This window comes from Chelmon rostratus, chromosome 11 (assembly GCF_017976325.1).
Source record: "Chelmon rostratus isolate fCheRos1 chromosome 11, fCheRos1.pri, whole genome shotgun sequence".
In the NCBI taxonomy this organism is placed as follows: domain Eukaryota; kingdom Metazoa; phylum Chordata; class Actinopteri; order Chaetodontiformes; family Chaetodontidae; genus Chelmon; species Chelmon rostratus.
Window position 1 is genome coordinate 11333575 of NC_055668.1, and position 25694 is coordinate 11359268.

A 25694-nucleotide genomic window follows, 5' to 3' on the forward strand; every position below is an offset into this window, starting at 1 on the left:
AAGCTTTAATAACCTACTCTGTAGGTATTTAGTGGAGACAGACGGGTCAAGGACATGCTCAACCTTCCTTGGCTCAAAGATGAAGATGAGTTAACTCTTGGATGTATTGATCTCTAGTTTGCTGGCTAAGATACAGCCAATTGGAAACACATCATTTAGCTAGACTGGCTGTTTTTGTGCTAAGCTATGTTAAACGTGCCCCAGAGCCATACATGATCATCCACAATGGGTGTCTGCAATGCTGGAAAAACAAGGCCGCTAGAGGCAATGCTTCACAAATGTAGTCTCCATTCCTCGACTTTTCTTTGTTTCAAATCACTCAAGGAAGTGGGGCACAGCATAATAAATCCCTGGAGGGTATGCATGGCGAGCCATGTGAGGGTGGCTAGAGAAAACCCAGCTGCCCGTGAGGGATGCACAAAGATCAAAAACAAGTCAGCTCTCCTGCTTTCAAATCAAGTCAGCTTTCCTTCTAGGAAAACAGATTTGTGTCCCACACCTATCCTTGGACTGGACACATAGAGGTGAAATTGATATTGATCTTGTCATTTGACCGTGGGCTCAAAGGCGTAAAAGCGTGATTCTCAAAATGTCGGCGGGTTCCTTTCACTGCACATAAATGAATGACTGAACGGATGCCTGAATAACGGTGATTGGTGACAGGATATTGGTGAAAAATGGAACTGCCAGTTTCTATACTTCTAATCACTTAATACTGACACAAGAATGAAAATCTGATTTCTGGTAACAGAGTTTCAGACTGAGCACCACTAACAATGATGCCACCCTGACACAGAGAGCAGAGGGGAGCAGGACAACCTCTGGAGCCAGGGTCTCTGTCCAATGCTGCCAATTTAGCAACTGACTACACTTTTCAGACACCTCCTGGGGACATTATTTCTCAAAGGCGACAAGTTTAGAAACTACTCACAACCATGACCACAATGCTATGCTGACAAATGGCTGCATGGCTGGCACTGAAGCCTGAAGAACGTAACTGCAGACCCCTCCCTCCCTAAACAGGGCTGGAGTCAGTGCACCGATATGCAAATGACATCAAGTGGCGACTCCTAGAAAAGTGTGGAGCAGCTGCTTTTCTTGGAAGAGGGTTATCAACACAGTCTCAGTCTCTCCATAGTGAGCAAGCTTCCAGCTGTTTCCAGTTTATGTACCACTGATGTCCAGTCAACTGGAGCCCAGGGTGAACCAGTGAGCAAAGAGGGGCTGCTCAGAAGCTCTGTCAGTCTTTCCAGCAGTATTCAATGACAAAAACACACAAAAGCCTCATCTGAGGAATCACGTACACTCACATTATTATTACAGTTTGTGTAATATTAAAACTACAAATCAGCGAGTCTTTGATGTGGATGGAGCAAATTTTCAGTTCGGTGGTCTCGCTCTCCTTGAAATTTCTATGGAAATACACTTGATCTTATAATTCATATGCAAATATACAAATGACGTCAACTGACATTTCAAGCTGCCAGTAGCTACTTTCCTTGGAACAAAGCCAGCAGTGCTGGTTGTGGGAAGACAAAACTAATGCTTAAGTTTATAACCTGCCAACTCTGTTTATCTTTTAATTTCATCTTTCCTTCAGCCTGAATTTTACTTTTTTATGGTTGGATTTCGGATTACAGCATAATTACGTTTATCCGTGGTAACCTTCTTAATAATAATTCAGGGAAATACTGTTGGGGGATGATGGCAGAGGGAGAGCAAGTAGGAAGTATAGAAACTATCCCATCAGAACTGATCCTTCCTCACCAGCTTCCTTAGTCTCTTGAATGAAAGGTACAGTAACAGTGAGATAGGTTTCTTTCCAAGTCATCACCAAAAACTGCACTATTAAGACAAAATAAGGATTATTTTTGTTGCATGCATAAAAAAGATAGAATCACTAATTCAAATGCTGCTGTTATCTATAATTAAATTCAGCCACAGTTTGTGTTTCCTAAACAAAAGAATGACATTTTCATTGGTCACTGTATCACAGCAGTCTGTCTACAATGATGAAAGTTGCATAAATATAATCCAAGTTGTCTGAAAGCATCAAATAAATGATTTGAGGTCTATACAAAACTGCACTTAAAAAGTTATTATCAAAGGTTTAGTTATCCATTCTCTACTTCCTCTTATCAATGACACAATGCTCAACAAAGGACATTTCTGCTTCATTTATTTCACTATATTTTGACACCTTTTCAAAGGATCTGATATTTCATTAATAGATTCTTCTATAAACTCTGCTGTTACTGTACTCTCATTGTAATTTTAACGACCTACCTTTCTGCTCTTTCAGCTCGACATACTTGCTTATCCCTGGTTGTCTTTTCCAATATCTCTCAAACTTACTGTTCCAGTGCAGGTTGAGCAGGGAGGCTGATTTCTGTGGCAGCTGTTTGCCTACTCAAGGGGTGAATGGTGATGAAAAGAAGTCCCTTTATTAAGCCACTTTAAACTGACCATCTGCACAGCTACCACCTCCTGAGAGTGTGCCACTGAAGGCAAACAAATGCCGTACAACATAAAACACCCTATGATTTAACTCACACTTAACAGGAATGTGCACTAATTTGCTCCAGGAAGAATAGTAATTAATTCCTTAACCATTTGCATTTAGTTAAAATAAAAAGGTCATCATTTACTCATAGTTCTTGTTGTGGTTTACATGACATACATTAGTTTCATCACTGCAGCCAGATTTAAAAGCATGCAATAAAGTTTGACCTGAAATGACACAGAAGGAGCCCAGAGTAATTTGAAAAATTAGTTTAGTCCATTAGTATGCTGAGCCTATGGTAGCATACATATCAATTAATTTCACTGCAGAAGGACATTGAGGACTAGAACACACTTAGCTTCAGATATGACAGGCACCTGAAAACAGCCACACAGAAAACTGTTCTTCACTCCTCCCCCCAGGGCATCACACAGAAAATGAAAAGCCTATAAGAATTGATTCCCTGACGAAACTAGATCTGGCTGATGTGCTATGTATGGAATATATGTCTGCTGGAGATAGTGGTACTTACCTTCTCCCCATCGATTCCCTTTTGCCCTTCTGATCCAAGTTCCCCCTGCAATTGCAAGATTTGGAGTTAAAAGGCAAAGAAAAGACCCTTGAAAAGTTCACACGTTAATGTTTTCTTTCACTTTTACACCCAGTGGGTCTAAGCAATTTTGGCGTAGTGCTTTAATACCACGTTGCTGTTGAGTATTGTTGGAATCAACCAGACACTCTTTAAATTCTGAGGCAAGATTAAGGACAAATAGGGTCACTCTGAAAAAAAAAAAGCTTGTTTTCAGTGTTTCATAGATGATCAGAGATCAATTAGAAAAGATGTGGGATACATTCATCCACACATGCTCTATTCTAAGCTTACCTCTTCTTTTTGTATAAACTCACTTAAGTCAAGTCAGTCAATTTTATCTATACAGCCAAATATCTCAAAGTAACCTCAATAAACGTTACAATCTGTACAGCATATGACACCATCTACCCCTATCCTCAATTTGGTTAAAGTAAAAAGAACTTCAAGAGATAAAAAATGTAAGAAACCTCAAAAAAGAGCAACAGAGGAGAGATCCACGGAATAGCCCAACACAGTAAAATGATAGTCAGCACAATCAGACAAAATTATAGATTTACTTAAAGCATTAAAGAGTCATAGTAGTTTCAAGAAAACCATTTTATCCTAATCAACATGCAGTCTTAAGCACCAAGGGACTCCTGAATCTAATCACACTATTGTACAGATGGACAGTGTGGTGTTGGTATGCTTTCTATTATCATCATGCTACCATGCGCAATCATGCATGGATATGTCAACACAGATGCTACCATTGTGTCCCACATGCACTACCATGTGCCACGCTGGCAGGACATTACAAAGAAATCCTTTCTAAACCCAGCTATCTCTGTCAATAAAACTGTGCAAAAGGGGGTTAGAGTATCTAAAACATTTTGTCCTGTGCTCATTGGTGCCATAAAGTTAAAACCCCAAACTCTGAAACGCACTTACAGCTTCCCCAAGTAACCACACACTTGTGCCACAATGACACCGACACAAAAACACTTCCGGGAACCAGATACCAAGTTCCCAGCAATTCTGTTCGCTGAGCTCAATGCATCATTCCAGCTTCAGCAAAATCTATAGCATGCGTAAGATTATTTGTTGTCAGGGAATATGCTGTTAGAGGCTTATTTCCACAAATACCTTCCTGATCGCTGATTCTTCTCAAGCTGCCCAACCCCTACTTTCCACACACTCTGCCAGAAATGTGTGCGGTGTCTTGGAACTCTTATAAGAGTGTAACCTATACACTTTCATCAGCTGGCCCATAAAACTCAAGCAAACTGCCATATTATAGTGTCCAAGGACACACTGATGATATCGACAGCTGCACGAAATTGTTGCTCTCACAATGTGGCTACCAGAAGAGCCCGAAAATGAGTGTGTGTAAGGCTTTGTCTAATTAAGCCAGAAGTTCCCTGTGCCATCTGTACAGAACATGTGTCCACACATCTATAAGAAACATGACAAAACATAGTATTAGAATATTACAAACACACAGTGACACATTAGCCGTGTTTCCATCTAATTGTTAAGCAAATTTAAAGCAAACTTTTACAACTGAAAAAAATCCCAATGATTATTTTCTATTTTTGCAGTTTCCATCAACGTTTTCTAAAGCAATACTTCAACATGTCATAAAAATGCATTTATGGAAAGCCAGCTATATATAACGTAACCAAATACATTGTGATTTGGACAGTAGACGCGTTTCATTATACATCTCTGGAACAGAAAAAGCTTTGTTGACAAGGAATTGAGCTAAGGTATACAATACAAGAAGACATGGTACCGGGAATTAGCATCAATATCAATACCAGTGCTACTGCTCTTGATGTAGACTTTTCTTGTGCAGCGTTGTGTAACGAATCGGCTTTAGCTGGCTCCTGAACCTCATCTCAGAAAGCACAAGTGGAGAGAGAGCCATGCCATTAAGTGTTATTCCATATTCAATTTATCAAGGTTCATCGGCAAAAATGTCACCTCACAGCGAGCTCAACATCTTCAATGGATATAGGTGCAGGATTAAGCCATCTTCCACATCCAGGAATGGGTCTATTTACTGCTGATGCATAAACTGCTTCCACAACAATCTGCAGTGCAATTGATCACTGGGATGCAATGAAATATGTCGTGGATATGATTGGAGGTTTTTTTGTGTGTGCTGTGTACTTTCTTAATTTTGCAGAGAAGAGAATCCAACAACCTCCCTTTCCAATACATGAAAGTAATACAGGACACTTCATGGAAACAGCACACGAGTACTGGCATCACAGTAAGTGGTGGTTCCTGGTCACTGGACACGGCCTCCTTCACTGAAGGAGTTTAACACAGGCGTCCGAGATACCACATTTGATGGCCTACAATCTGACTGATGACAATATCACAGAAACAAGCAATGAAACAGTGATCCCAGTAAAATGTAATTTTCCTGATAGGACGCGAAATCTGGCAATTTTCTCAGCTCCTCAGCACTGTCACAGCAACAGCAATTTGCAAAACAAACACAAGCCAAACCTAAAGCTTTCACTGAAACTATATGCACTTTTCTACCAATTTAAAATGTCTGACTCCAGAGCAATCTCTGTGACCCCGGTATCGGCCTGGGGAGGGTGTCGACAGTTGCACATCGCTTCAAACACTCACCTATGCAACTAATGCAAGCCATTTGTTTTTCACCCAACAGCGAAGAGCGTCGCTGAGAGGGCATAACTGAGACAATGAGACTTGCATTCAGATCTCAGGCCCCTCTGTGCAGACAGCTCAACCGTCTCGCAGAAGTTGCTAGTGCAGCGACAAGGACACAGTCCCTTACTGGCTTCCCACCCAGGAATACTGCCAACTGTGTCCAAACGGGCGCCTGGCCAAACCAGCAGCAGTGCTGCTTGGGACTGAACTTTGTCTCTGTAGCAGTACCATTCACCCCGCGCCAACCAGCACCCACTTGCTGGTTTAATCTGATTTTGAGATTGCTTTGTTTTCTGTGTTGCTGTGATGGGGTCAACACGAAGCAAGGCAATGATTCAATCCAATGGTGTTAGAAAATAATCTCAGAGAGGGGCAGTGACAGATTCCATAAATCACTAAAAGAAAAATTGCCACCTGCTATTCACTAGACCTGAAAACCATGCAGTGAAAACAAAAATCGATTTTAATCTATAGCAAAATTTACAACTTTGACAATCGAGTTCATGTCAATCGCAGCTTTAATCACAGTTTTAAGGGCGAAGCAACACTCTGGAATTTTGAGGGTATGGTTTTGAAGTTGTTTTATCTGTGTGTGGCCTACCTTGTGTCCTGGGTTTCCTTGAGACCCGGCCTCCCCCGTGTCCCCCTGCGACAGAAACAACACACAGGACAGTTAGTGAAAGGTCTCTCGTTCACACATTAGTGAATAGCTTTATGAAGGCTTGTCATTTTGTCAGCGATCTTGCACCTACAGCTGTTCTACAAGTTCTTGCTGACATGGTGGCTCAGCAGCTGCACACCCAGATACTATTTCCCAACAACTGGAAAGCTGAATCTGAACCTTGTTAAGGTTCATTGTATCATTTATTATTTTTAAAAAAGGGCAGGGCAGGGCAAGAGAGGAAGAAAAGCATGTTTGTCTTCGGGGGACAACTTAACAGGGAACAAATCGTCCACAATATTGTAAAGAGAGAGAAGATGGTCGATAGTCATTCAACAAATTAAGCTAACACCAAACTGGCTGCAAGATAAGAATCTAATTAAACATGATGCCCATTCACGGTCTCATCTTCATTTCAAGCTCTGTTTGGTAGAACTCAATAGAACTGTTTAAGAAGAACAGGAAAGTATAGCCAAGCCCAATGACTGAGATGCCATCTCTACTCTACAAAAATTTGAACCCATTATTCTACCCACACACCAACTCCACCTTTTATGAATACTTAGCATTTGATCTGTAAAAATAATGTGAGGTGAACAATTGACTAGATATGAAGCATGAGGCAAGGCGTAATATTTTCCACGGACTCAGCAATTAAAATGATTATTCCATTTTTATGAGACAATAGAGATTCTCAGCTGCTGATGCCATTCATCAAGAACAGATAAACCTCCTATAGAAAACATATGGGAATGTCCGTATTTCACGCTGTGCTCAGTTCAGTCGTCATTCAATTAAATGTTCTATTCAACCAGTGACACGGAACCCTTTTTAGGAAAGCTAATAATATTTTAGCACTGATGAATATAATAGGAACAATGGAAGGTTGTGAGAGCTTTTCAAAATTCAGTGTCAGTGCAAAAATAAACCGTCTTGAATGAAATTTCTGGAATTACTCACTTTGAAGGTACAATGGGTATAAATTGAATTAGAGGCTACTAATTGAAAACACAAGCCATAAGGGCAGGAGAGTTGTAAATGATGCAAAACAAATTAAGGGAATTGTAAAAGGGGAAGAAGTTTTAATTTCACCATTATGCCAATGTTTTTTTTCCTTTTGCACGTACATGCAGGAGCTGTAAATCTAGTAATACCAGGGTTTATGTGCAAGGCCATAGAAAATGGATTTCCTTTCAAGTAAGCTGCATTCTTATAACCCAATCCTTATCTGTTTAATTTCCTGAGGGATTCTGGATTAATCATAGCAGTTTAATCCCTTTGCAGTGCATTAGAATCCTCCATCAAACTCTGACTGTAATGCGGGATAGTACTTTCTGGTGGAGTAACACAGCCAAAGTAATCCACACACACTTTCCCAAGAAACCCTCTGTGTAGGTCACGATGATTGGCCTGCACTTCCATTATGGGTGTTTTAAATGCTCTAAATTGCCCAGATGTCTTTGATTAATCTCTACAAAGTCAAGTTAAATTGTTAATAAATACACTCTGACTACTTTTTAATCTCATACAGACTGAGATTCTCATGTTGGTAATTGAAAGTCTCATGAGCTTACCTTATTAACAGTGTTTGCTATGACTTTGTTAGCCCCTTTTAATGTAAATCTAAGAGTGCAGCACTGTTTAATAGTCACAGACAGTCTCTTGGAAATTTAGGGATCAATATGAATTAAACATGCTTAAGCAGAAGTGCACTGCTACTATAATTTACCAGGTAGATTCATGTACAGCAAGGTCAGAGTGAATAAGAGAAAAGCAATTACACACAATAGTGTCAAAGTGTGACATTTCTGATATACCGCACAGACGGCTCAAAATAAACTACATTCCTCCTGTTTTCCTCTCAGTGGAAGTGGCATATGAACGTTTGCGAATCCCACAAGACACGAGAAACATTTTCACTCGATGATCAGTGACATTTTGTTGTCTTCAAGTATCTGCTGGTCTCACTCGGAATGATGATTCTCCTCCAGCTACTTACTTCACTACAATTTCAGCCACTGTCGGTGAATGGCATAGGTGCTGCATACGCTGTATCACATCATGTGCAGCTCTGCCTGCACTATTCAGTCAAATATACCTTATCCTCTTACCATGTTCACCCAAGATGATTTATTTACAGCTTTTTATTGGTAAAATAAAGTGTGTCGCCAATACTATTACGCCTCAGTCCATCAAGCACATCAACTGTGGTTTCTGTGTAAGGTAAATTATCTCAAAGCACCACTGTCAGCGTACTAATTACTGGAATGACACAGAACTGCTGTGCCTGTGAAAGCATTGATTTCACTCACCATTCAAACAAACGTCTCCCTGCCTGAGATGTATTAAGCCGAGATTTAACCTAAGATTACATGGCATAGTGAACGTCTTCACCTCTCATGCTCCAACAACAATCCATTACACTACACATTCAGTTTGTGCAGATGAGCGAGATGAACAAGGGGATTAGGAGGAAGAGGAGGTTGAAATGGAGAAGATGAACCTCTCAAGACAAGAGGTGGGAGGAACACATGGGGGGACGTAGGTCAGATATTTACACCGTAATCACTTTGTCTTTGCAATAAAATCAATGTCACGAATAGAATACATAATTGTTCATATTTACTCGAACGTATCGTTATTCCAGTGAAGGAGTCTGTCGACAAAGCATGAAAACCTAATGACTTTAGATTCAGCAAATTACTCTTTGATGCGACAACCTCATTTTAAGTAAGTATATGTTTGTATTAGTAAATTAAATCTGCTCACATTAGGGGTTGGTGATATAGAAAGAAATAATGCTGCAGTAATTACAGAAACATCTTATCTCTCATATGCCATATTAACTAAACGATTCATTAATCACAGAGTGGAAACATATCTTTAGATATCTGTAAAATTGGTGATAATTAAAGAAAGCTGGATGGGTTGCCTGCGTACCAGCTGTATTAAATACTTTCATCACAGGCCTTCACTGTACTTGGGTTCAGTTTTAGTTCACTGATGAGATTTATCTGTCTTCTGGCAGGAAATCACGTCTACCTGAACATAGTATTAATACAAGTGGAACAATGGGTCCAATATCATCATTAAAAAATATATGAATATTTTCTTTTTCTGGGTAAAAATAACGGTGTTGTCAGATCATTGTGCCTGTTTACCACGATAAACTAGAGGGCTCAGTCTTGAATGTGTAGTCGCTTATCAATTTTTTCCTTAACTTTATTGATTTAGCGTTCAAGCCTATAATAGGATTTGTTATGAATTTTGTTGTTCAGTAAGTAAACAAATGGTGCCAAGTATTGATTTGTTGAAGACCTGAAATTAGATTTCAGATGTTAACAGTATGAGCCACTGACTTATAGCACAAGACATGGCCTGCAGAATTAATAGAAAAAAATGGAAAGACCTGTGCTCCTGAAAAAAAGTGTTTAAATGACTGTTGGGCATTGTAACATAACAGCTCAGAACAAGTACAAGAACTCTGTGAACATGCTTTTTTTTTTTACACAGGTGGTCTTTGCAGTAAAGGATGTGTTCTAAAGGTCTCTTTGGATGTGTTCTATCATGATCAGTTTGCAAAAGACTGTCTGATGCATTCTAACCCACAGAATATAGCCATATCAATTAGCAGCAAGTAATTAATCAGCAGCACCACTGACACACTCAAAGTGCACATACACGGACACATTACAGCTTGAGAGCTGATCCCTGCCAGGTCAATTAAGAGTCATTAGAGGCCAATTATAACGCATTTCTAAATGTGATTAGTAAAATCTGTTGTCTGTCTCTACACACATACAGTTTTGAATATGATATTCTTTATTTCTAATAGCAAAATTCAATAAAGTGGTGTCCGACAGAGCACATTTTACATACAAAGACCTGACTGTTTAAGAGAGTGCAAAATTGTCACTTAACCACATATGATAAAAATAACAAAAACTATAAAGATTCAAAGCTGCAAATGTTAAAATATCTAAATTCACTATGTAGACGGCACGAAAAACACCCCATTTCCAGTTTCCAGTGCTGGCCTCTACAGGTATGATGATTTCACATTCATATGTATGTGGCTTCTATGCCTTTCAGGAATGAACGGTTTTCCAGAAACAACAGCATAACAGTCTTTCAGTATATCTTAATCCCATGGCCACATCGTGGTAATTAGGACATTCACCCCAAAAGCCATCTGGTCTTACCAGGCATACAGTACCACCACCTGTTCATCCCTATGGATTCCATTCTTAGCTGAACACATTCTCCCTTGGCTCTTTTTTTAACCTTGCACAGACAGCTAAAAGGGCATTTCATACGGTGGTTTGTCTAGGGAACACTTTTTTGTCTGGGTGCTTGGTGGTTCATTTAGGGTTTTTGTTGTCCTCCAACCAACACAACACCCATAATTTTCAGTGCCCGGGCATTTATCATTCACAGTTCCACCTGTCTATTGAGCTGTCACGGAGAAAGGCTTCTTCCCGTTCTGAACTACCTATTTTTCTAGTGATTGGACAAATGTATGATTTCCCAATTCACACACCTTGGGAGATTTGGGAGAAAATTCACCTTGTGGAGGTAATTGTATGGTAGCATATCTGATGGACCTTGACTGCTGAACATGAAACTTTGTCAGACAATACAGCAGAGACATGTGCTCGCTGAAAGAGAGAGCGAGTGAGACGTAACCCTCTTCCTCTGACTTTATGAACAAGCATGAATTTGTCCTACAGGGACTTGTGTTCTGTCTTGACTTTCAGACCTTGTATCTGTCCATGAAAAACTAGAGTTACCCGTCACAGAGAAAACCCACAGCAGCAGTTGAGAGCATCATTTGAAAACAAAAGTATAGTTACTTACAACAGGGGACAAAGCACAGTGGCCCAGTGATAACACTCTCCATGATTAAATCAATGTTTCTGCATTATGCATGACTTACAGTGAATTGTGGACGTTGAATGAGATGCTTCTCACATACTTTAGTCTAGAGTGCAGTGGAAATATTGCATCTCTAACATTCAGCTAACCCCCCACAGTTTTAAATAAATACCAAGGACAAGTAAGTGCATCTATCAGCATCATGAAAACATTCTCCATACCTTGTCTCCTTTATCCCCCTTTTGTCCTGGCAGTCCAGCCTCACCTGGAAGACCAGCATCTCCCTGTGCACACAGTCTACATTAGTGGCATTAAAAGGGTTCTCGTGGCTGTTGCTATTGCATCTCTCAATCACACACATTTATGCCGTTGACATAAATCCTGGGCATTTATGATATTTGATTGTGATTCTGATTTTTAAGTCTCCACAGAGAAGCAGGTTTTGTGTAATTGCTTTAAGACTGTGCCTTCCTATTACCAGGAGAGTGAACAGATAAATGGAAATAAAACTGTCTCTAGACTCAGGTACTATCGAAGTTAAAAAAACATAGCACAACATGCAACTCTTATGATATCAACATATTCTAATATCTAAACATTATTTCTACTGACAAAAATAGCTGAAATGTTTGTATGGTAGCAACATTATGTTCGAATCTGGGAGCACAAAATGTTGATTTGACTATAAGTCTACGGAAAGTTGATTCTGTTTGTAACTTACAGGCAAAATGTAAAAATCATAAAAGGCCGGGTGTGGAATTGGACATCACCTTGGAGCTGTACCATCTGCTCCCTTCAAAGAGGGCTTGAAGCTTTCAGGTCTCAATTTGCATTTCAATCTAAAATTAATGTTTGCAGTTGAAAGATCCCTTTTGCATTTTCACACATTTATAGCAGGGTGCAGATTCACCATGCTTGAACAGTTTGGGAGAATATACCTGTGTTTACTAATATATTATGGCTTTGGATGTCTACCAAAGGCAGCAGTAGACATCCAAAGAAAATACTTTTTGGTATAAATGTCCTTTAACTTACACCTTAGTGCATATAAAGGATTGAGTGGATGCAGCGTACATCGGTGCTGGTTCAGTTACAATAGCCATTACACTTACTCAATTAGAGGCCCTTGCTGGGTGAAATTGATTGTACCTTTTCAGCTGGACAGTGACATCTGTCAATTGACTGTGAGGCCGGCTGAGACAGCATCTGGGGGAGCTGGGCTGTAACCAGGGGAGGGGAAGTCCCATTAAAGGTCTTCTTGGCTTCACACTGGATCAATACAAAAATTTCACCATTTAGAGACCTTCCTTTGTCATGTTTGCTATAAAAAAACAACCCAAATCCATTGCAATGCAGCACACTTAACCCGAGGTAACCTGGGTTTTCGGTGGTGTGTATTTACATCATGCCGCAAATGCATACTGTGCAGTGAAACTTAGAAAGTACTAAGCAGACTAACAGTGACAAGTCCTTCTCAAGGTTGTGACAGTTCCCGGGGAGTAACTTTACACTGACATGACAGCATGCTTACGGAGACATGTGATGGTAAGAGGTCAAAGCTCATCTCTCCATTTGGAACCACTGTAACATTAGCTCTTATTGATTCGATGGTGATGGAAGATCTCTGTTATTAAGATTCTATCTGGGGAGGCAGACCCTCATGGACAAGACAAATATCACTGATCACGCTGTGTAGGTTAACGGTACTTTAATATGTAACTGACTAAAATACAGTGTTCTCTCTCCAAATTCTGGATGCAAACATACTGTAGTGAACTGCATTATATGTGTGATCAAGGACATAAATGTCTTGCTGCTTATGTAAAATAAACCGTGGGTGTCTTTACTGCGGTCATAGCACTTTACCTTTGGCTCCAGTAGCTCACAGCAGTTTTCCATTTCAGCCATATAAGGGTCACAGTAGATCAGAAATTGTTTCAGTTCAATCTGTGGAAAAGAGTTATCATTAAGGGACCGTTCCAGCATCACACAACAGTTTCATCATCACATCACGCTCCTCTTTGACTTCACCGGTTAAGGCAGCTTCAGTTGGTCCTAACATTGTCATTCCCATGGCCGGAAATCAGTTCAAAAACACCACATCTAAACCTAAAATATGAATTTAAGAAAAGGATTCAACTTCTGCTTGAGTTGCTGCTGCTTCAGAGCAGAACTTGAATCCTCGTGTTTTTTTTTTCAGATTTACATCTCTACAAATCATGTGGCCTGAAAAGTCAGCTGTTAACGCTACTGAAGTTCTACTCAGAGGCACTGGGTGATCATATGGCATAGCTGACCTTATGTTTCTCTAGCGCTACAGGGAGTCTCTGAGAATGATTGCAGTATATATGACACAATAGAGGATTTACACAGATTAAGAAAAGATGGCCCTGAAGTGCGTTTCTGAAAGCACTGAGAGTGCATCCCAAAGATCTTTTTGAAGATATGATGGTAGAGATTGAAACCGGAAACTGGAAATGAGTAGCAAAACTCCCGCACACAAACTGGTAAGTACTTAAATGACACAGTGTGGATTTATCTTAAGACAAAAAAAAAAGGTTCTGACAAAGTTTTCGTGGGACATACATCTACAGGCCGTCCATCCTCCACTCGTGTGGTGATGAGAGTGCGCCCACTGGGGCTAATGCTGTCCTTCTCATCAGTCAGCCTCCGTTCTATTAGCTTGCAGTCCATGTAAATGGAGACTATGTTGCTCTGGACAGAAATGCTCAGCTTGTGCCACTGACGATCAAAGAGGGCATGTAGGTCACGGCTTTTAAACGTGTAGCGGAGAGTGTTCTTTAGCAGGCCCTGGGAAGAAAACTCCACCGCCCTCTTGCCACCATCGACCACAACAGATACCTGAGGAGCAAAAAGGAGCTTGAGAACAGTCCATCCCATCATATATGTAGATACTGAAAATGATATGTGATGTGAAAACATACAGTGGAGCCCACCTGACTGCCTCCCGACTCATCAAATATCTGCCAAAGATACCAGCGGTCCTTTTTTGTGGTTCTTCTTACTCGGAACGTGGTGATGAGGGAGTATTCACTTGAAATCCCATTTGGAAATATTAATCTAAAAAAATATCATATACGTCAGTCAGATTCACACAGAATATATGAAATCTATCGTTAAAATAGCCTAAAAATGAAAAGTAATCATTTGAAGTGTCATTTCTCAGCACTGAACGTGAAGTCTTTTAAAGCTTTCAGAGGCTGAACAATGAACCAGCCAATCGGCTTCAGTGATCGATAAAACATTTCTTCTTACTGTAGAGTCGTTCACATAAATAAACCTGACAAACTTGATTCCATTTAGCTTGATGAATTTTTATACTGGCTTCCCTGTCATTCATCGATCCAAAGTCACAGGAGCTAATCTTTTACCTCGCTGAGATACCATGTGCTACAGTCACAGGGTTATAGATGCAGAGTGCAGTGCAGCTATAGGTTTATGTGTGTGACCTCGGCTGCAAAGCTGTAAAGTCCAATAACAATGCAGTGTTCACAGATGAAAATATGCACAGAAAACAGGGGGATATACAGGAAAAACTATATCATATTTCAAATCACACCCACTCTCACATGAATTACAGCTTATTCAGTAACTCCTCTCACAGCCCACGCGCGTAAGCACTCCCTTCCTAATTGCGTAAAAAGAACAGCAAAGCATTGTACCCTTTAAAATGCTCTAACCCTAGCCCTAAACCCAGACTCAGATTAACAGTCAAAACTGGAAGAGCATAAACATAATAAATCAAGATCAGCAAAAATAATAATAATGCAATGATAAGGTCATTGAGAAGGCAGAGCACAGCCAGGGGGAGGGAGAGAGAGAGAGTTTCTTCAGACAGGCTGGAAATTACTTTTCACTCCAATATATCATCTCCTATTCTCTCAGTGCTTCATACCCTCTTCTATTGTGTCCCCTGAATTCTTTGAGATTTCGGTGTAAACGGTACATGACTAAAATGATAAATACACCAAGTTAAAGCTCTCGGAAAATCAAATGCTTTTTTGAGATGCCAAGGACTGGGAAGGTTATTTGTTGCCCGAGGGCTAAAGGGCTATTTTAGCTGCAAATCAATATGAAAAATGGCAGGGCAATTTATAAGAATGGGGATTTATGAAATGAACTCAACACAGAATATTTCCATGCTGCACATACAGTAACTGCTTGTACACATTATTGTAAGAGGCAGGGAATAACAGAGCAAAAAAAAAAAACAAAAGAGAACTCCATGGGTGTGAGTACTACACTACAACTTATGTAACATAAAGCATTTGAGCAGGTTTAATATACCTGAGATACTCTCCAGAATACACAGCAGGGCTGTTTTCTGTTAGGGCTCTGGAGTTCACACCCTTCTTTGCAAAGTCTCCAGCTAAGTCTACTCTTATTTCAAAACACGGTCTGTCTACAGTGCGGCACACTTGATCTCCGAGGGCCCAGAGGGTTAAAGTTCTTGACCTCGTGTTGACTGCGCATCTGTGGCTAAATGGCAGCACCCTGAGCTCAGTGCATGTTGGTTTGAACACTGTGAGCCCTATCTACCACCTGGTGCAAAGCGCCGCACAGTGCAAGTGTTAGTGCTACTTCCTGATCTACGTGGTTGTAATTTTCTTGCCCAGGGCCAACATTGTGTAAGCTACAAATGTACTTGCGTCTTGCTGTGTGCAGATGGGTGTGTTGATCTTAAAATGAGGTGTGGTCAGGCACATTGTTAGCACATTGCTAGTTTGTCAGAAAGTGATTGTGCCAGTAACCAAAATATAGTAAAATCCTCCCACGTCTGCTTCACCTCAGGGAGCTTTAAAGGAGTCCCGCTGCTTCCGTGGATGGTCTGCTCACCTGCTTTCACTTTGCACACAAGCAGATTCTGTTTCTCATCTGCAAATTGTTCACTTCTGCAACTTTTTAGCCTTTTAAATATCAATGCACCACATGCAGGCACACCTGGCTCTTAAAGACAATGGGAGATGACAACTGTTTGGTTTAATTCATGTTACACCCAAAACACACCTATAATTGATTAACAGACTAAACACAATCCCTTGTGTTTTGCATCACACTTTACACCCAGATTATGCACCTTTGACACAGAAGTATATATGCTATAAACTTTAGACCATATTGATGATTTAAACAGGACGGTGTATTCGTGATTCTTTGGGAAAACACTACTCTACTGCATGTTTAAGTAAGTAATAAAGTAAGTGATAAATAATGAGTGAATCAAAGGGATGTGTTTATTTTTCCTGCTCCCATGCTACCAAATACCAAAGCAACTTTACAATATAATGCATGGGACTCTGCCAAGCCAGTCTCGTCCAAGTTCCATTTATATAATGACTTTGCATTGGCAAATATGTTTTGGAAGAAATGTAACTGCCTCCTGGATTACATTCTGTGACAATGTTTTGTTCCAATGCAAGTCACGTGACGTTGGTTTACTACAGGGTTGGATTGTAAAGTGTGAAGGAGTGGGGCCTGGTCCCAAGCCAAACCACTGAAAGAGCTACAGCAGTAAGAAAAAGCCAAAAGCATCTTCTTGACTACCATGTAGTCAAGTTCACCACCAGGAGAAGAACAAAAGTTCACAGAGCAACACCCTGGCTGCCACCAGAGTTATAATCAGAACTAATTCCATTTTTACAAGGAACAGTCATGTGTTTTCTGGAAAATGTCACCCCTCTTGGAAAATCTCTTCGACCAAGCTTATTGCTTGGCTGACACTACCCTTTGTATAATCAGAGACAATGGTTTGACAGAATGTCACAGCAACACTACCGGCCAGGTTGAGAATCTCCCGGATGCGGCTTTAGTGTCCTGGCTTGCAAGAAATCCTATCCAGGAGGATCCTTTTAAATGAGTTAGAGGAATCAGATTGCTGTCGCTGAAACAATCAAACGTCAAATGTTAGCCTAGTTGGCTCACATCACCATCACTGATCCGCCATCCTCCAACAGATCAAACTGGGCTCAACCACATCAGTTTATATATTTAATGCATCATTCATGCTTGCAAGGACTATAACTTCCTCTCAGCATGATTCCCCTTTCCTCTTTAAATGTGGAGGTGCTGTGCTTGCCAGCACGATAGAAGGCTGCCACTGATCAAGCCAAATCTAATGCACGCCTGTGATCTGGAAGAAGGATATTTTATACAACCGAGTGTGCATGTGTGTAGTTGAGATGTGCAAGAAGGCTACGGTACGTTATCATTGTTCCAGAGTAAGTCAGTGTTCCTCTGCACACATAATTAATGGAGAGATAACACTGCAACAGCAACAGGCCACTAATAACAGACAAACGTTCTGAAAAAACATGTGATCTGCCGCCATGACTACCTGCTGTAAAATCAATTTAACGTCATTCATTGCCTCGATCAACGTGAGATTGTTACTAAACAAGTTGTTACAGTGGCAGGTTTTATTTTCTGTCCTTGTCTCCAGCTGCTTCTCAGTCAATGTTGTATTTTCCTGAAATAATGGTGATGCTTATGACTTAGAAAAGAATGAGTCATCTTCCCAGTATCGATTGCAGTAAGCCTGCATGATTAATTGACTGACACGACAGTCACAAACCACTGAAGCCACAGACAGATAAACAAACACAAACCCTGGTGATTTGATACACTATATCTCTGTCTCAATGGCTCCTTTGTAGCTACATTTCAAATGTGGTGTGTCTTCAGCACCACGTAATGATGACATTGATGATAGTTAGGATGCCAATCACACAAACCACATAATGAGACACTGTGGTCACATTCAAAGGAAGTGTTCATTCATTTCCCATTGCAGAAAAATATGCAAAAAATCGAATCTTTATCTTGAAAATGACACTGTAGAAAAGAACAAACAGGCATGAGAATCTGTGTTCGGGTATAAAGATGAGAGTGCTTTCTTCCTTTGTATTTGGGTATGTTTTGTTTTGCAAATGTTTTGTTATAGTCCAGTGTGGCTGCTTGCAACCTTTAGTGCAAATGGCAAGTAAAGAAAAGGAAACCACTCACTGATCTCGACAGACATAACTGAATGTAAATGTTGTGCATAGAAATATGGTTTGCATCAGATAGAAATAAGAGACAGAAGTTCATATAAGATGTAAAGGCCAAATGTAAAGCAGCTGCAACACTGAGCTTTAACACCGCCGGGAAGAACGTTATGAATACATGTTGCTCACTCACATGTTCCTTGAGTGTGTCAGCTCCAGTTCATGCACATAATGTGTATTGTGCCAAGGAGCTGGCAGAACATTAGCCTGATCTAGAGGGTCGAGCATCTATTGCTGCATATCCTGCAAGTAAAGTGAGCAATGTTTTAGTGGCTGTGGCGGGGGCAGGGGGGCCTCCTGCTCCGTGCAATTGCCCTAGCTTTCCCTCCTCAGCTGACATGCAGTATCACCTGTCAAAGTACTTAGATAATTGGATATGAGAGGGATCGCGGTCTAGCCACTATAACCAATGACACTGTCAGCAGTGTCATTGAGAGCCAGCATCTTCTTGCACTATGGGCCCAGACTGAGGGAAGGGCTGAAGTAAATGTATTTTCAGCTGGCTGACTGAACAGGGAAAGAGATCACAAATCACCTGGCTCAAAGATTTTTGCACCCAGCCAGAGAGAGACTGGCAGTAAATGTTTACAGTTGCATGTCATGTAAAAATGCTAAAAATATCCTCCTCCCCTCCCGAAAGAATGACTAAGTGTTCTCTTTCAGCCTCAGGACACAACGCAATGAATCCAAAACATCACTGTAAAGCTAAGTTTCCCAACCATTACAGCTTCACACTGTATGTGCCACTAGTATCCATGGTAGAGCTGGTGGTACTAAAAGGGAAAGTGCAATGGGCCTTAATAAATATTACATCTAATTCAAATCCCCACGATATCATCACATCAGCATCAAGGTGAAGTCGCAGAGCGGCCCCACCAGCTGACCAGGGGAATAAAGGTCGTCAGTAAATGGAACCTTAGTATGTCATTTATGTAGTTATTTTAATATTCCTGTCTTATTATACGTGCTCAGACATTTTTTTTCATTCCTTTATGTCCCACTTTTTGCCCTTAGGAGATTTCTAGAATAAACGCAATATATATTAATTCTGTTCAAATTATTCCCTGTCTAACAGCTCACCTCACAGTTTGCCCTTATTAACCGAGGCAAATGGAACTACTGCTCTGAGCAGGGTGTATCTGGGTTGCCTCAAGTCAACCCTTTCATGAAAGTTGCGGCTCCATTTTTTTTCTTTTTTTTGTTCAAAAACTGAAGGAAAACAAACTTAAATCATTGTCATGGTCTGCACAAAAGCCATGTAGAACAGCAGTTATATGTTACCTATTTTTTACACTGTCATGTGGAATGCAATATTTGAGTTTTAAGAAATAACTCAGGACCTGTACATGAGGGAGCAAAATAGCAATAGCCTGTGTTAGTCCAAAAGAAATCTGCAGTCTGACACTGCTGACAGCCTTGGCCACACATGAGTGACTTATAGCATGCTTGCATTGTGCTACATATTCATAGCAAGCACAAGAGAGTAGTCAAAATGAAGCAGCATATAGGGAGGTTATTTACTGGGTCATGGCTCATATTCAGGCTGTCTGTCTGAGTTATCCTCACATGTTGTAAGGAAGCAGAGCACAACATCGGAAGACAAACGATGCAGAAAATACAAACACATGCATGCTAGCACATGAGAATGCTACTCACTTTGTTGTCTTAATGAGAGGAGCGCTTCCTAAACGAAACGACGGCAGGTCTTCTGTGACTGTTCCCTTTCGGAGAAGGAACTTCTCCGTGAGATCAAATCCTGTGAACGGGAACACAAAGCGTCACCTGATTTAAACGAGCCAATGTTGAGCTACTTGCAAAACGGTTGTGTCGATTCAGAACGTACCTGTGATTTCCAGCGGACGATCTAAAACATCAGAAAACCTGTATTCTTCTACACTCAGAGGGGGGCATGAGCCATCTAGAGGAAAGCCACAAAGAAGTTGGCTGTGCAGGGTACAGATGTTCATTTGTATTTTAAACCAGCTCTCAGTGGGATTATAGAAAAGCAAATGACAAATGGAGTCATGAAATCATTTCCACAGAGAGTTAACTTTAATTTTAAAAAACAAAACTTCTTCCACATCGCGGCAGAAAGTCAATTCACAGCTGTTTCCATTAATCTTTTAAACTTCAGTTTAAACTTTACAAAGTAGCCGGAAGAGACAAGACTCTGAGATGTAATGTAGAGGCAAGCCTGGATCTGCTTTACAGAAAATTAAATGGAGACTGATTTCATGAATACTGATAATCCCACAGGCGTAGCACAAGATTCTGGACCCTGTATTTTTTATCTTTTGGGTCAAAAAAGTCACACTCTCAGTTTTTTTGAAGTGCATTCCCCAAATAATGGCACTACAACCTGTGGATACCATTGCACACTAATTGCAAACCATAAATGCTTTGTAAAAAAAAAATGTAATACATGATTATCTAAAGAAAAACAAAAGCCTAACTTATATATCAGTCTGTCTGTCTGTCTATCCAGCCTTTACCTCAACATTAATTAGAGATGATTCACTTAATTGGATAGAACTTGTTGCTGGACAGAAGGTTGAGGACAACAATCACACGTACCTGTCCATTCACTCACTGCCATTCCAACAGTGCAGGGGATGGAGTTTACAGTCCAAAGGAAAGCAGTCCATCTTAACAAGCAAATCATGGCTCCGACACTAGAAAGCAATCCACTTGAAAACCTGGACGCAAACACAATAGTTTTACAGGTCAGTTCAATTTAATCCCCATATCTGCTAAACTTGAAATAATGAATGAAACACTTGCATTGCACTAACCATTTTTTCCCGCACGCAAGCACCATCAAATGCTGAACGAAGAGACGGAACAGCAGACAGAAAATATAATAATGTGGTTGTGCTACTTTTTCTGCTGGGTGCAACAGCAGCTTTACTTGGATTCATTCAGCTGGCCTAGTGCTGAAGCAAACTGGTGTCTGTGTGATTGTTAAGCAAACTATGAGGGATAAAACTAAAGCTTTCGCTCTGCCTGCAGTCATAATTCACAGTGTTCTATCAACTGTCTTCTAAACAGGTCTTTTAATTTTGAAAAACATCCCCGAAATAAGATTATGCGTTGTATTAGATTAAGTTGTATTATTGTGAAAATTTAATTTCAACGGTAAATCACATCTTACGCTCTCTTACTCCCCAAAGCCTCTTTGTGTATTAATTTTAAGTGCCTCTACCTGGGGAAAGCACTTCTAAGTAACTTCATTCATTAGTTTTCATGAACACCTGCCACACAGTGATGACTGGAGATGTCCATACTGCAGCGCAATCTTTATTCTTTAAGCTATGTTTATGTTAAGGTTTAGCCTCACTTGCGAGCCAAGCTGCCTCTTGTTCCCCATAGACAGTCGCTGGAATTCATTAGGTCTGTATGTCATCGCCACAAAGCTGTTAAAAATACAATCCACAACAACGAGCTAAAGACAGCGCAAAGGGGAGATACTGATACGTCTGATGTTGATCTTTCAGCAATATTTTGCATGTTGAAAAAGATAAAACGTTCAGGCACTTTTCACTGTTATTTTACTTGCTCTGCAACATGATCATCCCACTGCTGGGTGTAAAGTCTACTGTACTCTCTTCCCAAAATGAATTTATTTATATTCCAAATTAAGATTCCACTATGTGTCACAGAGTAGTTGTGTGAGAAATTCAATACTTTTTCAATCCATGATCATTGGCCCCTCGTGTACTGCACTAGTTTGTCTGGTTTTTGTCTAACACCAAAGCCTTGATCTATGTTAGTGCTCTGTTAACACTCTGTTGTGTTTTGATCTGTAAGCTGTCAGCGGTGTCCTGGTCAAGGACGTCACATACAAGGATCAAACCCGGAAACCTCCAGTTACAAGTAAGTCTCTTAAAACATTTGACTGTGGTGCCAAACAAAATCTTCTGCATTGCTCCCATGCCACAGCAAAGACGGCAAGAATTTTTTTCGGGCAGCGTAATCCTGGACGGTAAGAGTCCGCTCCAAAGTAAAGTCAGTCAAACAAACACTTTCAGTCACCTCTGGATTACTTTGCCTGCAAAATTATTGCAAAGGCAGAACACTCCACATTCCTACAATGACTGAACAGAACAAGGAATAAATAATTTCAAGTGCCCCCCCTCCAAGGACTTTCAAGGACTTGAAAAAGAAAGAAGAAACTCAACAGATGAATTTAATCAGGTTCACACGTGTGACACCGAACAAGCGAACGTAAAATCCATTTGGTTTTGTGATTAATCTCTTCAAACAGCCTAGGTTAGATCTGTTCGTCAATCCTGCAGAAACAGAAGTGGCGAATCATGACTCGCTTGCCTTTTTTTTTACCACCTGTAATGTAGTTTTGTGACAACGCAGCCGTAATCCTGTTACAAAGACTATAATCCTTCCTTCCTGGTGCACATTTATCTCCTTCCACTGGGGAAGAAACGTCTGCAGCCAGAACTGAGTGATGAACTTGACCTCAGACCATAACACACCCACAACACATTAAGTTAATTTATATGCACAGTCTCACAAAGTGTGACCAATACTATTTTTCACGACACTCTCCTTCTTTAGCGGCCGACGTCTTATCCGAATCAATTTCCCTGCCGTGCATGCTACACTTGTGCCTTGTCCCATTGGATCATGAAGTTTTGCATGCGGGCCTTCACTATCATGGCGCTTTGGGGTAAAGTGACCATGCCACTTACAACCACGCATGGGCCGCAGACAAGCAGCACTACAGAGGTATCACATTCCTTGTCTGTGTGAAGGCGTAATGTTATTCCTGTCATTACTGCAAATGCATCCAACACATGCAGCTCTGGAGCCGAACCCTGCAGTCACAGTTATTCTCCATCTTTACACCACTGATTCTGCTTATTGAGGATTGTGCAGGAGTTGATTGCTACTTTAGGACCACACGTTGTTTTACCTCATGCAGTTTGGTGTACAGCAGCGCTGCTGCACCATCTGCTATGAACCTGCATGGATTTCAATGCTAAATTGACACCATCTATACATTTCAGCAGGCTATTATCACACACATGTCACAGTTTGAGGAAAGAGGCACAGCGCCAGACCTTGGACGGTGAAGTTACTCTACGCTGTCTCCCCATCATCCATTCATAGCAATAACTTCACTCTAACACTTTGTAATATTCAAAGAAGCGTGTTTCTCTGCGCGACCGCTGATTGGCTGCGTGCTTTTATTTTTTAATAATTACGGATCGAAGCGGCTCACAGTCTTTTCGGCGTCCGGCACATATCGCACTTTGCTGTTAACAAGTGATGCAATACGGTACATGTTTACTGCCTCAGAGCGCTTATAAATCAGAAATAACCTGCTCGTAAGGCATGTGTCCCGGTTAACAAGCAAGTTAGGAAGATCAAGCCCACAAAATAAAACACTGAACCATCGAGCGAGAAAAGCTGTGAGAGGAGTCCGCTATAAAGGGATTTCAATACATTAACACAGCTGTTATTTACATCAAGCCGATTTTATGAATTCACTGTGAAATGAATGTGCTCTGTAAGTACTCACAGCTGCTGAGAAAGTTTCCACTAAGGCGAGAAGAAATAAAAAACAGCGAAAAAAGCATAATCCATGTGTGATTACGATCAGTCTTGATTCCGGATTCCAGGACTTGGAAATAAAAGTCACAGTGGGATCGCCTGCTGGATCGCGGTCCTTATTAGTTGCACCGAGTGGCCCTCCCACTCTGTCATTATTACTGAAATGCACTGACAGAGACTTGAGCAAACAACGGGAGCACACACGGAAAGCGTGCACATCAGGGGGGATCAATGCCCAGCGGGGCTTCAGACAAACGCGCTTATTAAACTGAACCAGGTGCGGGAATTAAACACCGTTTGATGTATTATCATCTCATCAAACTGCTCTGAATGCAGGGCCTAATGCGGACGCAATTTGCTCGGCTTTTAGGTGGCTCCGTGTAGCAGGGGCAACTAAGTCAAGTTTAAAAGTAAATATCGGAACAAAGCAAAAAGTCCTGACGTGATTCGTCTTGGTGGGAGAGAAGAAGTCGGGACAAACCAGCTTACCTGTGTGTTCATCACGCAGCAGCCGGCAGCACAGACATTAGACAGCCTCCAGATGATCACACTTAATAAAGTGGCAGCTCTCAGCTGCACAGACAGGCCCAGTGCTCCTGCAACATACTCCATACACATACAGGACTATTTTAGTCAGAAGACGCCCCTGTCGCAATACTACACTGCTATATGGACGGCAACAACTTCATACTTTGCTCCGTCAAATGCTGTGTTGGCTGGTGATTCACCCAACATTCAAAACCCACTGAGGGGCTCATTGTGTTCAAAATGTGTTGCTGAAAACTGAGGCTGTTGGTGAAAACTAAATGTGTCCTGTTTGTGTCTTTATCTGAACAGAGAAAATGCTCAAAAAACATTCACCATATATAAAACAAGGAGATGTGAAGGTGTCCAGGTGAATTGCAATTGTCCTGCCTGTAGTCCCTGAACAGGCAGGTAGAGCAAAACATTTATATAATAATAATAATACACTTTATTTGTATAACACCTTTCAAACAAGAAATGCAGCTTCATGTGAGACATTAAGAGGGTAGAAAGTCAATTAAAGTATACAAGCACAATCACAGCAGACCACTAATACACACATTAATTCCCAAATGCGTGCAAGTTTACTGTGAGAACATGCAATGTTTTGCCAGACGGGAGGTAGTTTGAAAATTTGTAGGCACTTTGTCCCCTGAAGTTTGTGCTGTTCAAGACTCCTCACAGAAACAGGTGTTCAGGCACCACACACACACACACACACACACACACACACACATAACTGTTTGGACAGATGATTTCAACACGTCCTCCCCTTCACAACAGACACACACACACTCAGAGACATGCTTTTCAGTAGTGTGATGAAAGAGTAACAAAGAGAAAATGGTTTTAAGAACAACTGAAGATTAAAACGAAGCAGATGGCTCTATTTCTTTGCTGGACATTATGCAAACAGAGTCACTTTTACTTTGGAGTTGCTGCATGATTTGTCGGTCTCTCTGTAATTCTTTTTGTTCTAAGTGAGGGGATGAATTATTTGAACCATCGGCAGCTGATTAAAATAATTAACACAGGAAAAGTGTTATCTTTACTGGATTTTTCCGTTGCTGAACTCTCATAATTTTCTTTGGAAAAACGTTGCACACATTGCGTTAAACAAAAGTGGTGGGAGCGTTTTAATTAAAATATTATAAACATCCATTTTGAGCAAATTGGCTGTCCTTTCAGCTGCAGTGCTGATGCATTTATTTCTACTCTGCCCCAGAATCTGTA

The 25694-nt window shown here is 40.8% G+C and overlaps 1 protein-coding gene across 1 annotated transcript in view; it reads right to left on the reverse strand.

The window, feature by feature from the left end:
• Positions 1-24002, reverse strand: part of LOC121614044 (collagen alpha-1(XIX) chain) — a 95191-nt gene extending 71189 nt beyond the window's left edge. Inside the window, exons 1-11 of the mRNA XM_041947812.1 lie at positions 23905-24002; positions 20940-21061; positions 20209-20283; positions 20022-20121; positions 14259-14382; positions 13888-14163; positions 13168-13248; positions 12451-12570; positions 11523-11585; positions 6367-6411; positions 3036-3080 (exon numbers count right to left, since the gene is read on the reverse strand). Coding sequence (XP_041803746.1) covers positions 3036-3080; positions 6367-6411; positions 11523-11585; positions 12451-12570; positions 13168-13248; positions 13888-14163; positions 14259-14382; positions 20022-20121; positions 20209-20283; positions 20940-21027 — 1017 coding nt within the window. The 5' untranslated portion in view covers positions 21028-21061; positions 23905-24002. The remainder of the gene's footprint in view (positions 1-3035; positions 3081-6366; positions 6412-11522; positions 11586-12450; positions 12571-13167; positions 13249-13887; positions 14164-14258; positions 14383-20021; positions 20122-20208; positions 20284-20939; positions 21062-23904) is intronic.
• Positions 24003-25694: the final 1692 nt, after the last annotated feature.